The sequence below is a fragment of the Arvicanthis niloticus genome, chromosome 10, assembly GCF_011762505.2.
Source record: "Arvicanthis niloticus isolate mArvNil1 chromosome 10, mArvNil1.pat.X, whole genome shotgun sequence".
In the NCBI taxonomy this organism is placed as follows: Eukaryota; Metazoa; Chordata; class Mammalia; order Rodentia; family Muridae; genus Arvicanthis; species Arvicanthis niloticus.
In genome coordinates, this window is record NC_047667.1 from 77,525,695 (window position 1) to 77,547,798 (window position 22,104).

Consider the following 22,104-nt stretch of genomic DNA (forward strand, 5'->3'; position numbering starts at 1 on the left):
CTTTGACTTTGAGGCTATCCCGTAGGATGATGACTAGTGATGAGAAGTTGTGAGAAGGAGCAAAGTCAACGACATCCTCAAGGTTTTAGCCTAGACATCCAGAAAGATGAACTTTCTACTCACAGAGTAGGAAAACAATGTTGTTTGAACAGCACTTTATGAAGATGACATATGTTTTGAACACTGTAACTCCAGGAAGCTTATAGATATAAGAATTCTATTAAGAAGCAGGAACATTAAGTGGATATGTAAATTTGAGACACTTTAGCATTCTAATTACAATTGATATTGTAATTAAAATTGAAAAGTTTCCCCAGAAGTGAAGGCCTCTATGCTATGCCTAATCTTGTTGTCAAATCAAAGAAATTTAGAGTCAACAAGGAGACAAACATTTGGGCATGTGTGTTTGGGTGTGTGCCTGTATATATGTGAATGTGTGAGAGATTCGCTAAATTGGATCAATTGAAGTAGAAAGACCCACCCTAACTCTGAGTGACACCTTTCCAGCCCTAGACTTGAACTCATTAGAAAATTAAAGTGAGATAACTGGCAGCATTTATGTCTCTCTGATTTCTTATTGGAGTTGCTTTATGCTTCTGCTACCAGGCCTTCCCAAAACAGTGTACTGATTCCTCAGTCTCGGAGCCCAAGTAAATGCTTCAGTTCTTAAGTTGATTCTGTTGGGTATATAGTACAGTGATAAAGAAAGCAATTTCTAGGTGAAGGTGATGAAGATGAATTAGTCTGTAGTGTATCTGTCTATTGTTTATGGAATGAGAAAAGCAAGAATCATGGACAAAGGCAATGAGAGTTCAGTGAGGAAATATAACCCAAAGAGCCGCAACCTGGATTTTGCCATACACAGCAGATACTTTAAACCTTGGGAAATGACAAATTGTTTCAAAGAGTAGATATCAAGACATGATCTGCTAGAGCCTTGTTTTTACGGCCTGCCTTCCTTCCTTCCTTCCTTCCTTCCTTCCTTCCTTCCTTCCTTCCTTCCTTCCTTTCTTCCTTTTTCCTACTTCTCTTTCTTCTTTCTTTCCTTCCCTTCAATTCTCCTTCCACAATTTCTTTATTAAATAATTATTTCATCTTTAACTCATCCTCTACCCATGATTGTGCATGTGATCATGTGCATACATGTGTGCATTTGTGATTTTTCTAGAACTGTTTGTACAGGTAGCTTGAGAACCACCTCATGTAGATGCTTGGAACTGGATATGAGATCTCTGCAAAAACAGTATATGCTTTCAATTGCTGAACCATCTCTGTAGCGCCTTTCTTTCCCAATACTCATCTCCTTCTGATATTGGGGTTCTTGATGTTACTAACAAAAGAATTTATAAATGGAAACTTAAGTACAATTTTTTATCGTTTAAAACAAAGCAAAACAATGACCCAAACAAATAAACAAACAAACAAATAAAAGATGACAAACTATAAATCTCCGCACCTCCCTTATGGAGGACAATGAAATGCACTCACTCTATCTTCTTACTTTGTTTTAATAATTCTATGTAATCAGTTTTCTCTGGGGCCTGCAATACCTCAGGAATGTGTCCTGTTAAACTGTTGCCCTTAGGCCTCTCAATTTGCCACTTAACATCTCAGTTGCTCGAGCATTTGCCCCTTTCATAGGTGTGCCCCCCAGGAAAAAAATCAAATGTAATTCCTTCTCATGCTGGAAATCCTTGGCTGAGGCTTAGAGAGCACCACTGATACCCATGCCTGACCAGGCTAAAGGCATGACTAGGATACAAGTTAGCTGATAGGTGTAGAATTCTAATGGTTATGCCTCAATGGAAGCAAAACAAAACACACTGAGAATAGGTAGTGTTTAAAGGCTAGAAATTTCCCTGGTCCATCACACTGTCAGTCACATATATTCTTTACAGAAGTGACTTCCTATGGTAATGACCCTTTGAACTTAGTGTGAAGAAATGTTAACATTTTATCATTTGATGAGGAAGCCCCATCATATTTTCTCTGCAGTATACATTTTTTTTTTTTTTGGCAAAATTTCATCCTCTGGCCTCTAATCTAAGAATTGCTATTATTAGCATTCCTTCTAGGGTCCACTTCACAGTTACCTGGCAATAGCCAGGCATGCCTGACTCACTATAAAAGAAGCTGTTCGCTCCATCCTCACTCTCTTCTCTTATTCTCTTGCTCTTCCTCTCTTCCATCTCTGTCTCTTCTCTCCCCATTCCCCTCCTCCCCATTCCCCTCCTCCTCTCTCTTCACATGTTCATGGCCAGCCTCTATTCTTCTCTCTCTCTCTCTCTCTCTCTCTCTCTCTCTCTCTCTCTCTGCTTTTCTCTGTCTCTACTCTCCTCCCCTCTCAACCCCCTCTCTCCATGCTCTAAATAAACTCTATTCTATACTATACATCATCATGTGGCTGGTACCTCAGGGGGAAAAGATGCCTCAGCATGGGCCTGCAAAGTCACCTTCTTCCCCTACAATATAACAAGTCTCCACATAACATATCCCAGTCTTCTTTTTTGTTATTATAAAATGCAACATTGTTGCTAAATGACTTGGATTTAGACACTGGAAGGATCACAACCTGCTCCCCCTCACCAATGGACAGCCACTGGATCACTTGTTAGACCTAACCACCCAAACACAACAGCAGGCAAAGTATATTTTCAACTTTTCTAGCAAAACTTCCCATAGAAGGCTGATTCCCATTCCCTCTCTCCCTTCTTCCCTCACTCTCCCCTTACCTTCCTTCCTTCATCTTTACTTTTCTTCTTTGTCTTGTTTCCTCGCCTTATCAGCAGGTGCATGAATATTGTGAAGAAAGTTATTTTTACTTCAATTTTTTTCTAGAAAAAAAAGTCATTCCAGTGTGTGTCTTTGGTGCCAATCTCTGTCCAGTCGAGATCTCCAGTTGTTGGCATATTCTTGTTATTATATCTCTTCATGCACCTGCTGATGCAGTGTCATTTCAACCAGCTTGTCTTATTGTCAGGGGTTCATATTTTCCCATACGATAACTTCTTGGCCATGAGAAAATAGATTGAGGTTTTTCTTTCCAATTAATTTTACATATTGTCATGTTCAACTTGAACATTATTCAAAATGAAGAAATACAAAATTTACAAGTGATTCTCTTCTTTCCTCCTTTTCTACCTCCTTTTGTTCCTCTCTCCCTTCCTTCCATCTTATTTCTGGCTTCTCTCATTGCTCCTCCTCTTTCTCCTCCTCTCCCTGCTTCTGCTCCTGTTCCTCCATCTGCTTCTCCTCTTTCTACTCCTACAAATACTATGTTCTTTCTCCTCCTTCCTTGTTCCCTCCTCCTTTTCCTGCTTTACCCTCTTCTTCTCCTTCTCCTCTTTTTCTTTTTCTTCCTATTTTTCCTTTTCCCCTATCCTTCTTGACCTTCTTCTTCCTCTTTATTTACTCCTCTTCTTCCCCTTTCTCTTCCTGCTCTCTTTCACTTCTCTATTTTTAGATACCCCATTGTTCCCCTGTCAAGGTGATTTCTGCAGCTGTTTCCCTATTCCTACATGTTCTACTTTCAGGATCCTTGGGAACAAATCCTGCTGAGTACACAGTGATAACAGCATCAGCAGCTCCATTTCTGACTTCCAGCTTATCTGTGTGTGTGTGTGTGTGTGTGTGTGTGTGTGTGTGTGTGTGTGTGTTTGTCAGTGAGGTATTTTCAAAAGAATTAGTTTCTTCTTGCCTGAGGATCTTCAAATGAATACCCAGATATACCTTGAGTGGGTTCTGACTATGCCTATGTAATAAGATAAAAGTCTCAGCATTTGACTCTGTTCAGGAGATTGCTGGACCACTGGCATGTGGGAGGCTGGATAACTGTGGGATTCAGGCAAGGGCTGTTTTTATCTTGTGATAAAAGTGGATTCAATTTCACAATTATAGAGAAGGTTATGTGACTGTCACCTTATTAGGCTCTGTCAGCCTTGGTTTGCTCATAATAATAACTTACACAATACGGATTATAGGGAATTACTGAACTTTGATGTAATTTTTCTGTACAGTAACATTGAATTCAATGATTTGTAGTTTTCCTTTTCAGTCTCCTTAGTTATATACCTCCTATACAGAAATAGAAAACTATAGAAAAGCATATGCACATTCTTAAGATATATATATATATATATGTGTGTGTGTGTGTATGTGTGTATGTATGTACATAAGGCAACTGCAGTTAGCTTTATCTAAAATGTACAAGTGGGTTTCTTCTGTCTTGGTGGAAGTATCTCAAGAAAAATGGCATTTGGGTACCTGGACTTCATCTCAACCATTTCTCTCATTCTTCACAAATGGGTATAACAATGGAGTTCAGTTTACTTAGAATAAATTTCTGCCTATAAAATCTAGGAGAGTTGATTTAGCTGTTATGTTTCCATTGTATAGCTGAACTTCTACTCTCATATTTGGTATTAACTGTGAGAATAAAATATTGGGGGAGGTAATGCAGATGCATGCACATACACATTTAATATTTACACATGCATATATGATATATAACTTACTGTAGTGTCTGTCTGAGTTTAGCCAAATGGGATGTTTGTTTAGCACTGATGAGATGTTAGTATGATAGTGATTTATACAATGTTCGGTTTAGATTCTCTTGGTGGCTGTTCATGCACATTTGGCTGTAGGAAATCTAGACCCTTTCTTGTGATTTCCTTCTGAATTTCAGGATGGAACATTTTGATATACCTAATTTCATGCCACTCTTGGATCACTGAATATCCTCATAACATTTCTTGAATATCCCCGTTAGATTTCTGAGGTGCTCTGTGCCCTGAGTCTACTCAAGCTAACAAAGCTCAAGCACAGCCTGCATTCCACAGGCCTCCTTCCCTGTCCCCATCTTTTATTGTCACTTGGAAAGTTTTCTATCCTGTTCACCTCTGCTCACGCCTAGCTTCAATGTGCAATTAAAGAGGTGCTGGAGGGACTCTGTTGCTGCTGCTTTCTCTGATGACTATCACACTTTCAGCACAGACTCAGGCCATCTATACAGCCTGATGAAATGACTGCCCTATTCCCCACAGGTCTCATTATCACCTTGCATAGTACAGTATCCATTTCCTTTTCTCCTAATGGATTAAAATGTTTCCCTTGACTAACACCTGTCCCCTCATTTTAAATTTTCTTGTATTTCCATTTTCTAGTGAATCCAGTTCAATTTTGTCCTGCTCTTGCCCCATCTATACACAGTGGAGAAAACAATCAATGAAGTTAATATGAATTAAAAGGGGTTGTTAATGTTGTGTGTGAGTTATGCAGATGCTTGCACATATAAATTTAATATTCATATATGCATTCATGTTGGGCCTTGGACGAGGTAACTCCATTTAACCTGTTACCTTCAGTCACGTAGGACAGGTAGAGGGTGTGACTAACAAGTCTCTACCTCCAGAGATTTAAATACTAATGAATTATCAAAAGGCCAGGGGCGTAGCTAATTAAGTTATTCCCTTCCCTTCCTCCCTTCCCTATAAGATTGGTCTCCCCTGGCTTTTGGCGGGGGAAGGGTATACCACTTGGTCCATTCACCATGCCATGAACAATAAAAGCTTTGGAAAACTGGACTCAATGTGTCCATGGTCTCTCTGCCTGATTCCCAGCTTTTGGAACCCTGGAACGTTGCTGATGCAGCCGCTGGCCCACCCACCGACAGCTGCATGAATGTGGGCTCCTTCGCTGGCGGCGTGGGGAAGCCCACCCGGGACCCTGATGTCGGACCGCCCTGGGACTCTGCCGCCGGACTCCCTCCCCCCGCCCGCGAGATTTCTTCCCCACACATTCATATACATACAACTTACTTTAATGTTTGGCTGAGTTTAGGCAAGAGAGAGCTTTGGTCAGCATTTTGTTTGTTTTTGTTTCTTGGGGTATGTCCATTAAAACAGAAAGAAACTCATCTCTGAGGTATATAAACCTATCCCCATATTTTGTCAGCATCTGGGGATGGTTATAAAGGACATGTAAAGAGTTTGGAAATATATCTTACAGAACAACTATACTACAGTAAGCTTAGTGCAGAAAACCATTCTGTTGACAGAGAGGAATGACAGACATCTTACAGAAAGGCAGACATCAGTTAGTGGGCCCATGAGCTGTCATGGACTGGGTTGCACATCGTTTATGTTCCATTATGACAAAGAACCAGGCTGAAAATGCTTTAAGAAAGCATTGTGGGGTGTTAAAGTCAACAAAGGTGAAATAAATTAGAAATCTAAAATTCACTTTCATATCTCGTATGGAGATGTAGAATTTGAAGTTTCCCCAGCTGGTTTTCAGTCTTGCTTTGATCAGTATTTTGTCACTAGGCATGTTTTTCTCCCACTTGGAATGGTAATGTTATCTTTTGTCAAATATGTTAGAAGTATATGATCTATTTTTTATTTTTGCTTTTACAAAGACTGTAGTTAAGAGATTTCATGTGTTTGAAAAGATACATTGAACTTTGTTCTTTAAACAGCACTAGCGTGCTAGACTATGGAGATCTTTGAAAATGCACTAAATGTATTTCGTACTCTAATATGGCTACAGGTCTATGGAGAACAGGGAATGGAATCTGGTAGTTGAATAAGAATGGTCCCTATAGCCCTATAGGCAGTAGTACACTTAGGAGGTGTGGCCTAATTGGAGAAAGTGTGTCAATGTGGGTAAACTCTGATGTTTCAGAAGCTCAGCATGTCTCTTTTATAGCTGCCTGTAAATACAGACAGAGAACTACTGGCTCCTCTAGCACTATGCCTGCCTGTACACTGCCAAGCTCCCCATAATAAAAGTAATATACTGATATTATGAACTCTCAATTAACCCCAGTTAAAGGATCTCCTTTATAAGAGTTGCTGTTGCCTCTTCACAGCATTAAACTCCTAACTAAGGCAGGCTCTTGCAGTCTTTCTGCCTCCTCTTCTATATAGTTCCCTGAGGCCTGAAGAGACGTTGAATTCAGAACTCATCATTCCAGGGTCTTAATCTGTACACTGCCCAGTTGTAGATCTTTATATTAGTTCTTGTCTACTGCAGAAGTAAGCTTCTCTGATAAAGAAAGAGTGAGACACTGAACAGTAGATATAGCAAAAGCATGTCCTTAGGAGTTATTATATTTGCTACATTCCCTTAGTTGAACAAGAGTATTTGGTCATCCTCTAGGTACATAGTCTATATAATCTCAGGTTCTTAGACACCTAGTCAGTAATTGAGGTGGGTTCCATACCACACAATGAACCTTAAATCTGCTATATAACAGCTGGTTACTTCTACAACAATTAAATGACAATTATATCAGTGTATCATGCAGGCAGGTCACCATTGTAGATTATGGAGTTTGTAGCACGGTTGGGGTTTACCTTCTTTCTTTGGCCCTATGCAGAATAACTGAGAATCGTGAACATTACTCACTACAGGTAAAGGCTCTAGGTAAGCACCAGCTTAGATTGCCCATGTTCATTGAGATATATAGGTGTTATCTTCTTCAAAAAAGCCTTAATATCAGATATGGAGAGCAAGTAATAACATTGGCAATATCCTGAATTGATTATGGGTTTCCAGCGGAAACCTTGACCAAAAACTCAATTAGATGTAACCTGTTCCTGCTAGTGGAGTTTCATTTGCTAATAAGAGGTTTCTAGTTGGAGTATTGATACCCTAGTTATTTAGTGATTTCATTTAGTTTTCCTTCATAAATGTGTATATTTTAAGAAGCTTCTACTGGAGTAAACTCCCATATGATTCCTCAAATGGCCCTTACTATTAACAATGCCTTTGCATATTCCCTCCCATATCCCCCCTCTAAAGTTGTGATGGCTAATTATGATTGTCAATTTGACTGAGTTAGGAAATGCCAAATGCATCAGTGAGGCACACTTCTGTGTGTGTCTGTGAGAGAATTTCAAGAGAGAGTTAACTAAGAGGTGAAGATTCACTGTGAATGTGCTTGACACTATCACACAAACTGGAATCTTGAACTAAATGTAAAAGACAAGGAAGAAACTAAAGGAATGCTGGCATCCTCTCTTTTTTGCTTGTAGGTCTGTGAATATGCAAGTACCCTTCTAAGCCATTTCTACTGCTATTTTTCGTGCTTTAATATCTCAAATCACGAATCTTTTTTTCATTCAGTTACTTCTGGTAATTGTGTTCATCTGCAGAGGGTTCATCTATGGAGACAATACTAACAAACATCAGAAGAAATATTTTCTTGCATTTATTATTAGTAGTGAGGATTAATTGTTTTATAGTGCTTGAGATTGAACCCAGGGACACACACAAGTTAGGCAAATGGACTTCTAGTAAGCCGTACTGTTTTTCTATATTTTAAAAACCAATCTTGACCTTTGATAGCAGCAGAACCATATTTTCTTGATTAATCAATATTACTATATGGAAAGAGTTTTCTCAGGAGGTAGGGGGAATGAAAGAGGCAAAAACACTTCTTGCTACATAAATAAATACTTTGTGTTATTGGCTAAAATGTATCCAAAACAAAGTGGTTCCCCCCACCCCCCGCACTTTGTTTTACCAATACTTTTCATTCTTTACTCTAGAAAGAAATTAATAAACTTTAAGATTCAATTTCACTGAGATTTTTTGGTTACTGTAGAGAAATAAGAGCCATGGTAGAAAAAAACACTTGGGGAATATGAAATATAACCTCTAGTTCTAAAAAGGAGAAACTTGAGGCCCATAAAATTTAAGTATCTTGTTCAAGGTTATACAGAGTCAATGACAGAACTCCCTGTCCAGAAGTTTATATTATGTGATGTGGCTGTCTGCCTGTGAACATCCTGGCAGCAGCCTGGACCAAGTGTACTTGCTCAGTCACTGCTCTCTTCTACATCACACATATGAGATAACTGATGCTTATTGGTAGGAAAGAAATGTTCTACTTATTCAACAACTACTCAGTAAGTTTCTTTCACGTCCAAGTATAGTTCTAGGCATTTAGGGGTAAAGAACTTGAGATAACATAAATACCCTTTATCTGGATCTTATTTTGTATTAATCAGGGTAGAAAGTACACAATAAATAAATGGGAAGAAAATGTTTGTAATGTTATCTATATAGACTATAAACATAAAATAAATCAGTAAAGAGCAACAGAATAGATATTTAAGCTATATAAAGTTCCAAAGCCCAGTTTCATAATATTATTTTGAAAGTAGCATTTGTATGCAAGGCTGGAGGTGAGATGTAGACTGGTACAAGAAAGGAAGTAGGTGTAATGCACCAGTCCACTATGAGGAGATTGAAGGGCTGCAAGACAGGCCACATCAGTGAAAGAAAAATCTGTAAGTATATGTCCATATACTCAACAGGGAATGGAAATGAAGAAGAGGTTCTAGGTTTTGAACTGAAATTTAAGAAATGAGAGTGCTATTTACTCACATGAGATGTGTAGCTCTGTGTGTGAATTTGGATGGCTAAGAGACATCAGAAGGGGATGTATACTTACTTTAAAATGGCCAACAATACTTCTAGAAATACATAGTAGCCATATTTACAAGTAAATTTAAGTTCAGGAGGCTTACATGCCATTGAGCTAAGAAGAGTTTCACTCCAAACCTAAATTCTCTCACAGAGACTTTGCGGGGTTATATTATGCTCTGCTTCTTGCTGATTGAGTTCATATTCCCTGAGTAATGTGAAGAAGATACTGGATGAAGTAGTAAGAGCATCTTGGTTATCACGATCTCAAAGCACAGGATGTATCCCATTGACTATAAGACACAGATGCAGAGATCATGGTGGACCTGAGTATCAGGCTCAGCTAATAGAGTGCTTCTCGACAAGCACATAACCCTGGGCTCATTTACCAGTGCCAACTAAATCAAATGGCCTGGCATTCCTGGCCAGCATGTGGGAGGGAAACTGGGACATCATCCTCAGCTATTTGGCACTTTCAAGGCCAGGCTGGAATCCATGAGACCATATCAGCAAATGACAACGAACCCCAGAAATCACACATTATAAGCTTATAGGTAGATTACACAATAACTAAGATCAAGTTATGCGATTTCAAATTTTGTTCCTAGTTGTTGTTAATATCCCTGTATCTTAGGATTGAGAAATTGAATTTTTTTCATCAGTAGGTATAATTTGGCATAGTAAGTGAGCAAATTCTATCAAAACATTGTAAGGAAAATGCAGGCTATATCTTGTAGAGGTCTGAGTTTTCATACTTTTGCAATTAACTGGTCATTTAAATAACTAGAGAGCAAAACAGCAATTTAATTACAGCCAAATAGATGTCTAATTTACTTACATTAGATATTCATTTCCTTATGCATCCATATCTGTGGCTTACAGTAAGTTCATATCTTTCTTATGAATCTTCTAACTTCTGTTCTGACTTTCTGAGTCAAGCAAATCACCAAGAGTCAATTATCAGAGAAATACATATTAGGGTAAATGGTTTTCATACATAGTAAAGTAAATACACTGGCTAGATTCATGGCCAGTCTCTATGATTATTTTTAAATTGAGTGTGTGTGTGTGGGGGGGGTGGGGGCAGAGAGAGAATGGGAGGGAGAGAGGGAGAGGGAGAAGGAGAGGAAAAGGGAGGAGAGGGAGAGAGCTCCTGTGGTGAATTTGTGGGAGTCATTTCCTGCCTTTCCTCATATGAATCCCTGAGATCTAAATTAGGATGCTATGCTTAGCAGACTAGTTCTTTATTTCCTGAGCCATCTTGCTGGCACAAGTCTCTATGTAAAAAGACTCATGACAAAATCGTATAAACTTCCTCTACTTAGGTCTTAAGAGACCTAAGGACACAGGGAAGGCTGGGCTGAGTTGTAATCAATGACTGCAAAGATTCCAAAGGTTTGAACTGGGGTAAGAGAGAACCCAAGTTTCTGTCCTTTATTTGTTGTATTTTCTGAAGTTAGTCCATTAATTCAAAAAGAAGTTGAATAATATATAATCTTTATAAAATCTGTCTTACACTTTTCCAAATAGTAAAGAGCAACATATTTTTCTTCTCTCACTTGTGGGCCAATAAAATGACTGTCTTCCAGGAATCAAAAAGAGGCATAGAGAATGCTGCATGTCTTATTATCTAAGTAATAAATGTGAAACATTTCCATTTGGCTGACTCTACCCTTCAAGAAATCTGTCCACAAAACTCACCAACTTTGTAAGTGAAACAACCATGGGTGAGTCATGTATCTAACTGAGGTCTGAAACACAGGGTCGACTGATGCCACATCCAACACCCAGAAGCAACCTCCAATATGTGAATGACCCATCAGATGGCCCTGTCTAGAAACCCCAGAGCTCAGAAGAGGAATGCATGTTGTAACTTTTCTAGCAGAATTGATGGCACATGGTTACACAGTAGGTAATATTAAGAGCAGGTGAATCTTTTCTTTGTTCTGAGATTTCTTTATGCAAATTTCTTGCTCTTCTGAAGGCTTTCTTCTTTCTCTTTTTTGCTTGAATAATAGATTGCACACAACGTTTCAAAGCCGACAGAACTGTAGTTGGATTCCTGCACTTAGAAGCTATAACAACACTGACTAACCACCTCAAAACCTATTATTCTGTCGATGATGATGATGATGATGATGGTGGTGGTGGTGGTAGTGGTAATAAACCTTTTATATGTCACTAGTAGTACTCAGTAAAGTAATATGTTTAAAAGCCCAGACAAGGATCAGATTTACAGAGTATGAATGGCACCATTACCTGCGCTGAGGAGCATGGTTTGTAGAAAGAGTTGATTGTTACATGGATTCTTATTGGACACAAAACATTAAAAAGTATTTTATTCTATTTTATTTTTTATTTTATTTTTAGTAAGATTGGGTCTCATGTAGCCCAAGATGGCTTTAAGCTCATTACATAACAAAAGATAACCTTGAGTTCTGGATCTGTCTATATCCAGTGCCCAAGTTTTGTGGTTACTGACATGTGTTACAGTGTCTGATATATAATTAATATTTTAGTAAAAAAAAGTACTATACTTATGTTTTTTACAATTATCATGAGAGTAATTTCAATTTGAACACAAAAGTGAACTGTTTCATTAAGAAAATTTGTGTCATGTCACTTTGTTCATATTTACCTCAATTATATTGTTTCATACTGTTTTCACCTTCCTTTGACTTCTATACACAAACCATAAATGTGCATATATACATTCAAATATATATTATGGTTATGTATAAACATAATCTTGGTGATACATATGGGAACAGTCATGAACTATATGTTTCTCTGAGATATGCCTTATTTCAACAAACTTAACGATCTCCAGTCCTATTTGTCCTCCTGAGACTGACATAATTCTGTTCTTGATGGCTGAATAAAACACTATTATGTGTTTTTCATTTTCTTTATCCATTCATCTGTTGATAGGCACCTAGGCCACTTCTAGTAAATAATTCCAGCTTTAGTAAATAATATGGCAGAGAACATGGATATGAAAGTATCTACAAAATACTGCATTGAATCTTTTAGGAACATAATCACAGTATATAGATGGATTTATTTATTAAATTCTATTTAGTTTTTGTTAGGCATCTCCATACTAGTTTCCAGAGTTGGCACAGGCCATGTAGGAAAGACTATGGCAAGCCAGAGTGTTTTCTGGATTTGCATGGCTGCTATGGGTATGTTCTGTGAGGCAAGAACCACAGACACTTCATTTCCGGCCTACCTCTCACTGTTGATAAGCCTTTCCTGCAACTCTTATATAGCCTAATGATTCCTGGGGATCAGCCCACCTTATTGAGCAAATTACTTTCAGATCAATATGAAAATGTACTTTCATATAATAATGTCATTTAAGTGAATTCATGACTTTATAGGATTCCTAATTTGATTCAAATAAGTTTAGAAAAAAAAAAAAAAAAAGGTTTAAAGAGGTGGTTTTAGTTATTTGGCCAGAAAGATAAAGTTAGAATCAAGAGGAGAATGTAAGTAAAGGCTGCAGAATAAGGAGTACAATGAGCTTTTATAAACTGAACTAAGAAGAAAAATAGGCATGGGACAGATTTCTTATCAAGGAAACAGTCATTCTAAGTCAGGTCCAAGGATGAAGCCTTAGTTGTGCGCTATGATAAAGAAAGAGTATGTGAAACTGTCACTTTGAAATTATAATGAGCTTATAGAATGAAACACTGCTTTGAACTTCTTATCAACATCCTACTTGAATTCCCTTTTATGTAGTATTTTATCTGCAATGAACTTTATAAAAAACTTTTGTCTAAGAAAATTTAAAAAGCTGATACATAAAATAAAATGTGACTGTTGGGACTCTGCTCCATCCACCAAATGTGTATATAAATATATATGTATTATTTATGTATTTATGTATATATGTATACATGTATATGTGTATATGTATATATGTATGTATATATGTATATATGTGTATCTGTGTTTCTGTGTATATATGTATCTGTGTATCTGTGTATACGTGTATATGTGTATACGTGTAAAAGTGCATATGTGCATATGTGTATATGTGTATTTGTATATGTGTCTATGTGAATATGCATATATGTTTGTATTTTCACTATGTACATATGTATATGTCTCTGTTATTACATGTATCTACCTACATAGGTATTATATATATGTAGGTATTATATGTATGTACCTACCTCTGTAGGTATACATGTATGTATATTATGTATATAAGTATGCATGTGTATTGTAAAATTATAAAGTGAATGGTTGGGCCTGGGCAAGAGAGAGAGCATGACTTTCTTTTTTTTGTTTTTGTTTTTTCGAGACAGGGTTTCTCTGTATAGCCTTGGCTGACCTGGAACTCACTCTGTAGACCAGGCTGGCCTCGAACTCAGAAATCTGCCTACCTCTGCCTCCCAAGTGCTGGGATTAAAGGCATGCACCACCACCACCCGGTGAGAGCATGACTTTCTATTCTTTTCTTTGTCAGCCTCTTGAGAGTTAAAAGAGTTCAGGGTTTCTTACCAGACACTCTTGCCAGACCCAGATAATTCAGTTTTGTTCCCATCAGTACTATAAGGGCTAATCCTGGAAATTACCTACCTCTCTGGGGAGATGGAGAGTAAGCTACTATCCGCACAGAATAGCAGATGCCATACCTCATGGCCTTCCTCAGTTTACCTGGATATTGAACTTGCTCTCAACATGTAGTGTCTGCACCATTTATATTTCCGTTATTAGTGTATATGCTTCACTGGTTTTTGCCATTTTAACCTTGTTAGCCAACAACCGTCCCACCACAGGTACACTTACACATATACAATATGCAAAGGTAGAAATGATTCTGAAGTCCACGTCCTTTCACTACACCATGATAATCCTGGATCATACAACAGAGAAATAAAAATAGAGACTTAGGAACATGCTCAAATGAAGCATTAATTACCAGTAGGCGTTTGAAAATGTATTCAGCATTCTTAGCTACCAGAAAATTCAACTAGAATTTAAGAGGCTGTTCTAAAGAAAATTGTAATTTAATTATAGTTTAATTGGTGGGGAAAAATCGTGTGTTCTCCAAAATGGCACAAGTGACACCTGGTGACTTTTAAGACTAAATGTGATTCCCCTGAGTGAAAAGTTGTAGGCACAGAGGAATTAATATTGTGTGTCTGCCTTCAGAAAGCTCAAAGCACTTTCTATTTATTCATGCACAACATAAGACATAAGGGGCCCATGTGCTTAGAAAATCAGAGCTGCTTGGTTTAGTCTCACTGACATACTCTCACAGCAGCCTCTGGATAGGGAAAGAATTATTTCATTGATAAAGAGTTCTGGTTACTTCTGGATATTTCTTAGAAAAACACTCAGACTCCCTACTCCTTGAATGATGTCCCAACATCATCCCACAACTCACTTTTCTACCATCTCTATTTTCTCTGCCTTTCTCTACTTTTTAGGTTCGTTTGTCTTTATACCATTCTTACCCTCCTTCCTTCTGCCCCAGCTAGCACAGATAAATTATTTCCTCCATGTAGTTCTCTGCTACAGATGCTCCACCATTAAACTCCTCCACTGAATGCAACTCTGATACCTGCCAACTCTCTAGTCACTTACTCCTTTGGAATTTTCTGTCTCAGTTTTAACATGTACTGGTCTTGAGGGGATATGAATGTCTTCTTTTGGTATCTGTCTGGTTTCTGGCTACAGTCATGAGTATAAGTATATTATTTCTATTTTCTTATTCTTATTTCTTAGTGTTTACTACTCAGGGCCCAGAAAATTGCCTGACACTTAATATACAATCAGTAAATACTTAGTGCATAAAAAGAAATAGAAATTCTGTTAATTGGTTTTGTTTGGTACCAATACTGTGGACAAAGACATTTTTGTTTAGGGAATCTTTATGACCCATCTCTATAAAGCATGTAGATTTTATGCATCACAATTCCTCACTTAAATGATCATTAGTTTTAGAAACATAGTAAGATAAACCCATAAGTAAATATGGAAGCATATATATACAAGTGAGCTTGTAGATCTACTTGGGTATAATAAGAATGAATTATTATTTCATGGTATATATGATAGAGCACATACTACATTGTGTATAAGTAGTACATAGTGAGCCCTGGGCATTCCTGAGGAATGGTTTTTGTGACAGCTAGCAGGTAATGAAATTCTTGGCTGTTCCTGATACTCATACATAATCAAGTAGTATTTTCATCCAATGTGTTCATATCCTGTCTTCTTCCTTAAATCATTAGTTATGCATGTTTTAGAAGGTAACAAATAATAGTCTTTGATGGGTCCACATAAGTGAATATGTGTGTGTGTGTCTGTATGTCTGCATGTAGATACTTGCATATTCATAAAAGTATAAATGATGAAGGAAAAAGAGCAACTGAAGTCATAACCCTCAAACAGAAATCACATTTTGTGCCTTTAAATTTCACTTGAGTATGACCAGGTTAAGCAATTTCACTGCAAGTTGAAACTCTTGCAAGATTGTAAGAATGAGTGGAGAGGATTGAGTAAATTTCTTGTTCCTGGGAGATAAACAGATGTTCTGAGTATGGGAGGTACTATACTAGAGAATTCAAGAGGTCCTCACAGCCAGCTTATTTGCATGATAAATTTGCTTTGCAAATGCTTTCGCTGTAGAAAAAAACAAAGTAAACTCCAGTTCAAACTGAGATATCACTACAAGATTTCAAAGTAATGGAGTCTGAATCTCTGATGGTTCTGAGTGTGTTAGAGTTTTCTCCTACTGACATGTCCCTGAGTAAAAGAAGCTGTATGGAAAGAGGTTTGTTAGAGCAACAATTCTGGAGATTTTGTTCTGTGCTCATTTTCCTCAGTGCTTTATGTCTATGGTTGGATGATGGAATGGAACAACCTTGTGGGACTGTGATCAAGAAGCCAGTGAAGTATTTACTGCATAAACATGAGGATGAAGTTAGGTCCCCGAGTCAACATTAACAAAATCAGAGGGGAGTCAGATTTGATTCCTGATGCACAGATTTGAAGATCTGAGTTTAGATTCCCAGGACCCACAGTAAAAGAAGGGTATGCCTATATATGACTATAACAGATAGAATGAGAACCTGGACATTATGAAATGTTCCTGTATTTTTAATGCTAAAGAGGTGAATGTAGATCTTAATCCAGACACAAGTGACTTCTCTTGGTGAAAAGGGCTCCTGAGCACTGAATTCTGGCTACTTCCAGCCCTTGAAAAGCTATTTTTAACAATGTCTTATCTTTTCATACAGCTATAGAAAAAAGTAGCAAACAGTGGGAAAATGCAAGAATAGGTGGGAATTACAGGGTTTATTTCCTGTGGACCACTGAAACATGGAGTTTCCAGGTCACAGCTTTTGTTACAGAGATAGATAACATGTCACCTAACCTGGCAGGTGTGGGTAGATTGGGAATGAAATAGGACTTAGAAAACAAGAATATCATGATTAAGTCACTAATTGAATGAAAGAAACATAGTGATACACCATTTGTGTATTTCTCTTTCCTGACTTCCCTCTGCTCTCAATGTTTCTTAATGAAGATAACCAAGAAAGGTATAGAGCTTAAAGAGAGATCAAAGGAATTGCTGTGGGGATCCACAGTCTGCCCCATAGAAGCTCAGTGGTACAATATTTGAATATTTCCCATGCACAACTTAAGACATGCTGACCACTCTGTGGCTTTGGCTGTTCTCTCTCCATCATTATTTTTTTCTACTAAATCAGGAAAATCATACAAATGCATGCTCTTTGTAAGTACCCATTTTCATGGAATTGTGGATGAAGTAAAAATTTCTGGTTTTCTTAGTCAATCAGTTGTGTCACATGATGTTTTTCTGAAAGCTGTTTTGTGAAAAGGCATGTGATGTTTTGAGGAAAGCAGACACACACCAGGGTGCATGATATTTAGAAATAAGATAAATGGAACCCCACAAAAAGTGAAAGGACACTCTTGCATTGCTATGTCATGCAATGCTTTGCTGGTCTTCACTGGTCTTTGCTTGTCTTAGTAGAGAGAAATACAAATAATAATAATAATAATAAGTTCTCATAGTATTCCAGGTGACTGGCAGAACTTTGCTGTTTCTGCTCAATCTTGCTGCCCCTACTGATACAGGTTTGGTGTTTGCTATTGAGCTGGACTGCTGGTATCCTGAAAACAAAGAGTAGAATCACTGTTGTTGGATAAGCGGCTCTTGACAGACCACAGCAGGCCAAACAATTTCACATGAGGTTTATTCAGGAGATCAGGGCAACAGTGGCAGCAAGAAGAGAGCGAGAGGAAAGAAGTAGAGGCCAGCCATGACCATGTAAAGAGAGGGAAAAGGGAATGGGGAAGGGGCGAGGGTACAGAGGGATCAAGAGAGCAAGAGTGTGAGAGAGCAAGAGAGAGAGGAGGAGGCAAGCAGCCCCTTTTATAGTGGGCCAGGCCTACCTGGCTCTTTCCAGGCAGTTGTGGGGAGGAGCATACCTGGCTGTTGCCATGTAACTGTGGGGGTGGAGTTTAGACAGAATGCTAACAATCACCCCCACAGAACTACTTCTAAACAGGTGTACAACATCTTTTCCCCATTAACCTTCCTTTTCCCCTACCTTTGGTTGGCGGTGAAAAAGGAAAGTTGAAGCATTTAATAACCCTAAGTAAAATAGGATTTGAAAAAACGTCTAAGAATATAGATGGAACTTTGCCTAGTATGTACGAAATAGTGGTGTGCTTTGAAATAGATGAGTGAGGTCCACGGAGAGCTCAGTATCTCTTTGGCCATCTGGATGTTTCTTTCCTTTTCTCTCAATTTGTCTTTTTTACTTCCTCTCTTTGTTATCTGTTTTCTGTAGTACAGAGAAGATGTTATGGCAAGAAGACTTTTTCCACAGCATCTTCTTACCAACTTAAACCTACCTGCAAACAGTATTTGAAACAGTTCATAGTTTCTTGGCATTCAAACTACCAGTTGTGCCAAACGGTGAGCTATGGTCTTTTCGGTATCTCTAATGTTTTCTTTCTGCCTCAGTCTGTCTTTTTGTCTGTCTCTTATATGTGTATGCATAAATTAATACTACCAACAAAGTTGTTTAAATTTTTCTTTGGTGACATAACACAGTCATAAGGTTCCTATTACTGAAATGAGAAGTTAAAGTTAGTATTCATTGCTTAGAAATGTACACGTAGTTCCTCTGTGTTGTCTGGGTATAAATTGATTTCACTTTGATTCACAGCAGAAGGAAAGATGGCAAAAATGCTTAAAAATATGCACATTTTCTGTTCTGGCAATGATATTTCAGGAATTTATCCTGAGTATAGATAATGAGTTATGTTCACAATGATCGATATGCAAAAAGTTTTGTAGCCCTGCCTACAGCATGCCATCTATATTTATATGCCAAAAAGAGACTGTTCATTGTAAACACCTATATAAAAAATATGTTATGGTTGGTTAAAATCAATTATTGGTATGCATATGCTGGTACATTGAAAATGTTATTAAATTAATATATCTAATTAGAGTTTGTGTGTATGTGTGTGCACCCACATGTGTACACATGCACATGTGTGTGTCAGACAGAGACAGAGACACAAAGAGAGAACATGAGCATATAGAAGTCCTACAGAATTTGCATGGCAAATGTGTTCATGTTAATCACCAGGGGACAGAGACATATACAAAGAAACCCTGACATTGAACCTTGCAAGACAGTTTGTTGGGAGTGAGATGCAAGAAAAGGAATACAGAAAAGGAAAACTGATTTTATCAGCCTGCTAAGCATGGTCGAATCCAACAGGAGTTCCAGAATTGATTTCACAGTGATGATCCTGAATCATCAAAAAAGGGTTCAATTTTCTTTTCTAAATGTTGTGTTTAATAATGCAAGGATGCATGTAATCCATAAGAGAAAAAATCCATTTCAAATAATTAACACTTTTTTGAAAATATTTTTGTTGTTTAAAGGGATAAGGGAAAGCTATCTGGAAAATTTATTTAAGTGGAACAATATCTTCCCCTGAAGATTCTAGATTAGTCAAACAGTGCAGTGTATCTAGTTACTTGTCTTACACACATACTTTACTTACATTTCTGTCTCCATTGTTCCCCAGCCATGCCAAACATGCAAATACTAAGCCCTAGGATAATGAACTTTCTGATAGAATGTGTTTGATAGACTTTTTGAATAATATTGTAGCCTTCAGCATAGATTAATATTTGTAAAAATGAATGACACCTGACACCATATGGGATTTCTGACCAAGGCGGGAAAGTGTAAAAAAAAAAGGGAAGTGAGCCAGGCAGTGGTGGTGTATGCCTTTAATCACAGTACTTAGGAGGCAGAGGCAGGCAGATTTCTGAGTTTGAGGCCACCCTGGTGTACAGAGTGAGTTCCAGGACAGTCAGGGCTACACAGAGAAACCCTGTCTCGAAAAACCAAAAAAAAAAAAAAAAAAAAAAAAAAAAAGAAGTATAAAAAGCTTACATTATCTTCTTTGCTTACTGGTTATCTAGAATATGAGCAGGTAATTGTTTTACTTCATGTTGCCTTGGATCATACTGCTTTTGCCATTTATATTTGGTTTCATTCTATGGTCAAAAGAAAATCTCTCTTCTGGATGCTTTGTTATTTGTTACATAACAATATAAAAAAAGCTAAGTAATATACTCATAATATCAATCACTCATTCACTATAAAAACCAGCTTTAGAAGAACATAAAAATATTTAGCTTTTAATGAATGGAATCGTTAGAATTAGGCATTAGTTCCATAGGGATATTTCTTTTTAAACATGCACTAAAGCTCTGAGTTTGATGGCCAGTAACACACACACACACACACACACACACACACACACACACACACCATACAAACAAACAAAGGAACAAACAAACATGGTGAAGCACACCTGTATTTCCAGCACCCAAGAGGTACAAACAAAATAATCAAAAGTTCAAAGTCATTTTCAGCTATGTGGTAAGTTCAAAGCAAATGTATACTACCTGATAACCTTCATCTTAATAAATAATTAATTCATTAAAAGTGGAAGTCTACTTTTAGAGTCATATTCATTGAAGTATCTCTTCTTCAGGAAATATAAATTCTGTAAACACAGAGTATCTTCTGCATATCTTGCTTGGTCTCTTTTCCTGGGGCTTCCTTCCTTTGCTCTAGACATAACTCATCACTCTTGTGTTTATGTACTAGGCTACTTGATACCTTCTGATGTTATGCTGTCTTCCCTCGCCCTGAAAACAGTTTCCAGCTACCATACTTTGCATGTCTATCTCAACTGTACAGTCGTCAAATGATATTTCTTTCAAAAACCTCTTTATTTCTAAAACTATTGAGAATGAGTATTGTTAGGGTATCTTTCTGAAGAAATGAAGACAAGTCTAGACTCCACAGACAGTGCCTGAATATCAAAATCAAAACTCATGGCCTTCTTTGGACTATATCTCTCTTCAAAGCAGAGTGAGCAAGTGAACACTGCGGACCATTTATCAAATTCCCCTTTCTTTGAATGTGTTAGTTAGAGTTTCTATTGCTCTGACAAAATACCATGACCAAAAAGAACTTTGGAAAGAAAGCTTATAATTTCCAACTGACAATCCATTATTGAGAGAAGTCATGACAGAACCCTGGAAGTAGAAACTAAGGCAGAGGACATGAAAGCTCACTGTGCATTGACTTGCTCTTCCAGCATTCCTTAGCTGTATTTTCATGTGTTATTGTTATATACCTCAGTGGTAGTACCATAGGCTGGGCTCCCGGCATCAGTCATTAGAAATTATAATATCCTTTAAAGACATCTTTCAAATTGTGTTTCCCATTTTTTCAATGACTCTACCTTGTGTCAGGTAAAATATAGCCAGGATATTGTCTTGTGGGTTTCAAGGTGCCATAAAAAAGGGAAGGACCTTACCTGGTGTGTTAAGAAGGCTGGATCGCCTGCAGTGGTATGTCACCTCCTGTTCACAGTATTCTGAGCCATCAATCAGAGCCACCAGCTGGTCCATACTGCCACCATAGTTTAAGGTCATAGAATAGGGCTTCTCCGTATGAAAACCCTGAACTCGAGTCAGCTCTGTATTGTTGTGCCAAATTGTCATCCAGATCTTATCCTCTGCAAAGACAATGCAAATCAGGAGGAGAAGTTAGAAAGCCCAAGGAAGTGTATATAAACAGTGGGCAGTCGAAGTACAATGGAGTCTCCATCCAAGTGCTCTATAGATAATGGGATGAAAGCAATCTATTTTTTATAGAAGGACTAGAGACTTTCATAACTTATAGGGTTCTACCTCAGGTTAAGAAGAAATAATCTTAGAAGCTATGCTTATGAATCCTTATTCCACAACTTTTATAATATATATTTAATGTTCACTATTTATTTAAAATCAACAAATACAGTCTTCCTCCTTATCCATAGGGAGACTTTTTAAAGATTTTATAAATTTTGTCAAAGTCTGCAGGTGCTCAACTTTCCCATATTAAATGATATAGCATTTCTATATTATATACACTCACCTTAAACTTTAAATTATTATAATATTACTTTGGATATAGGGCAAGTGATAAATGCTATGTAAACAGTTATTATACTGCATTGTGAAAGAAATTTTGACAGGAAAAGATAATCCTGTGAAAGTTCAATACAAACACAGTACCAGAGGTAATTTCT

At 37.5% G+C, this 22,104-nt stretch overlaps 1 protein-coding gene across 1 annotated transcript in view; it reads right to left on the bottom strand.

Moving 5' to 3' along the window:
- Positions 1 to 22,104, bottom strand: part of LOC117716227 (contactin-associated protein like 5-1) — a 688,126-nt gene that overhangs the window by 169,650 nt on the left and 496,372 nt on the right. Inside the window, exon 13 of the mRNA XM_034513191.2 lies at positions 21,349 to 21,549. Within this exon, the coding sequence (XP_034369082.1) occupies positions 21,349 to 21,549 (201 nt within the window). The remainder of the gene's footprint in view (positions 1 to 21,348; positions 21,550 to 22,104) is intronic.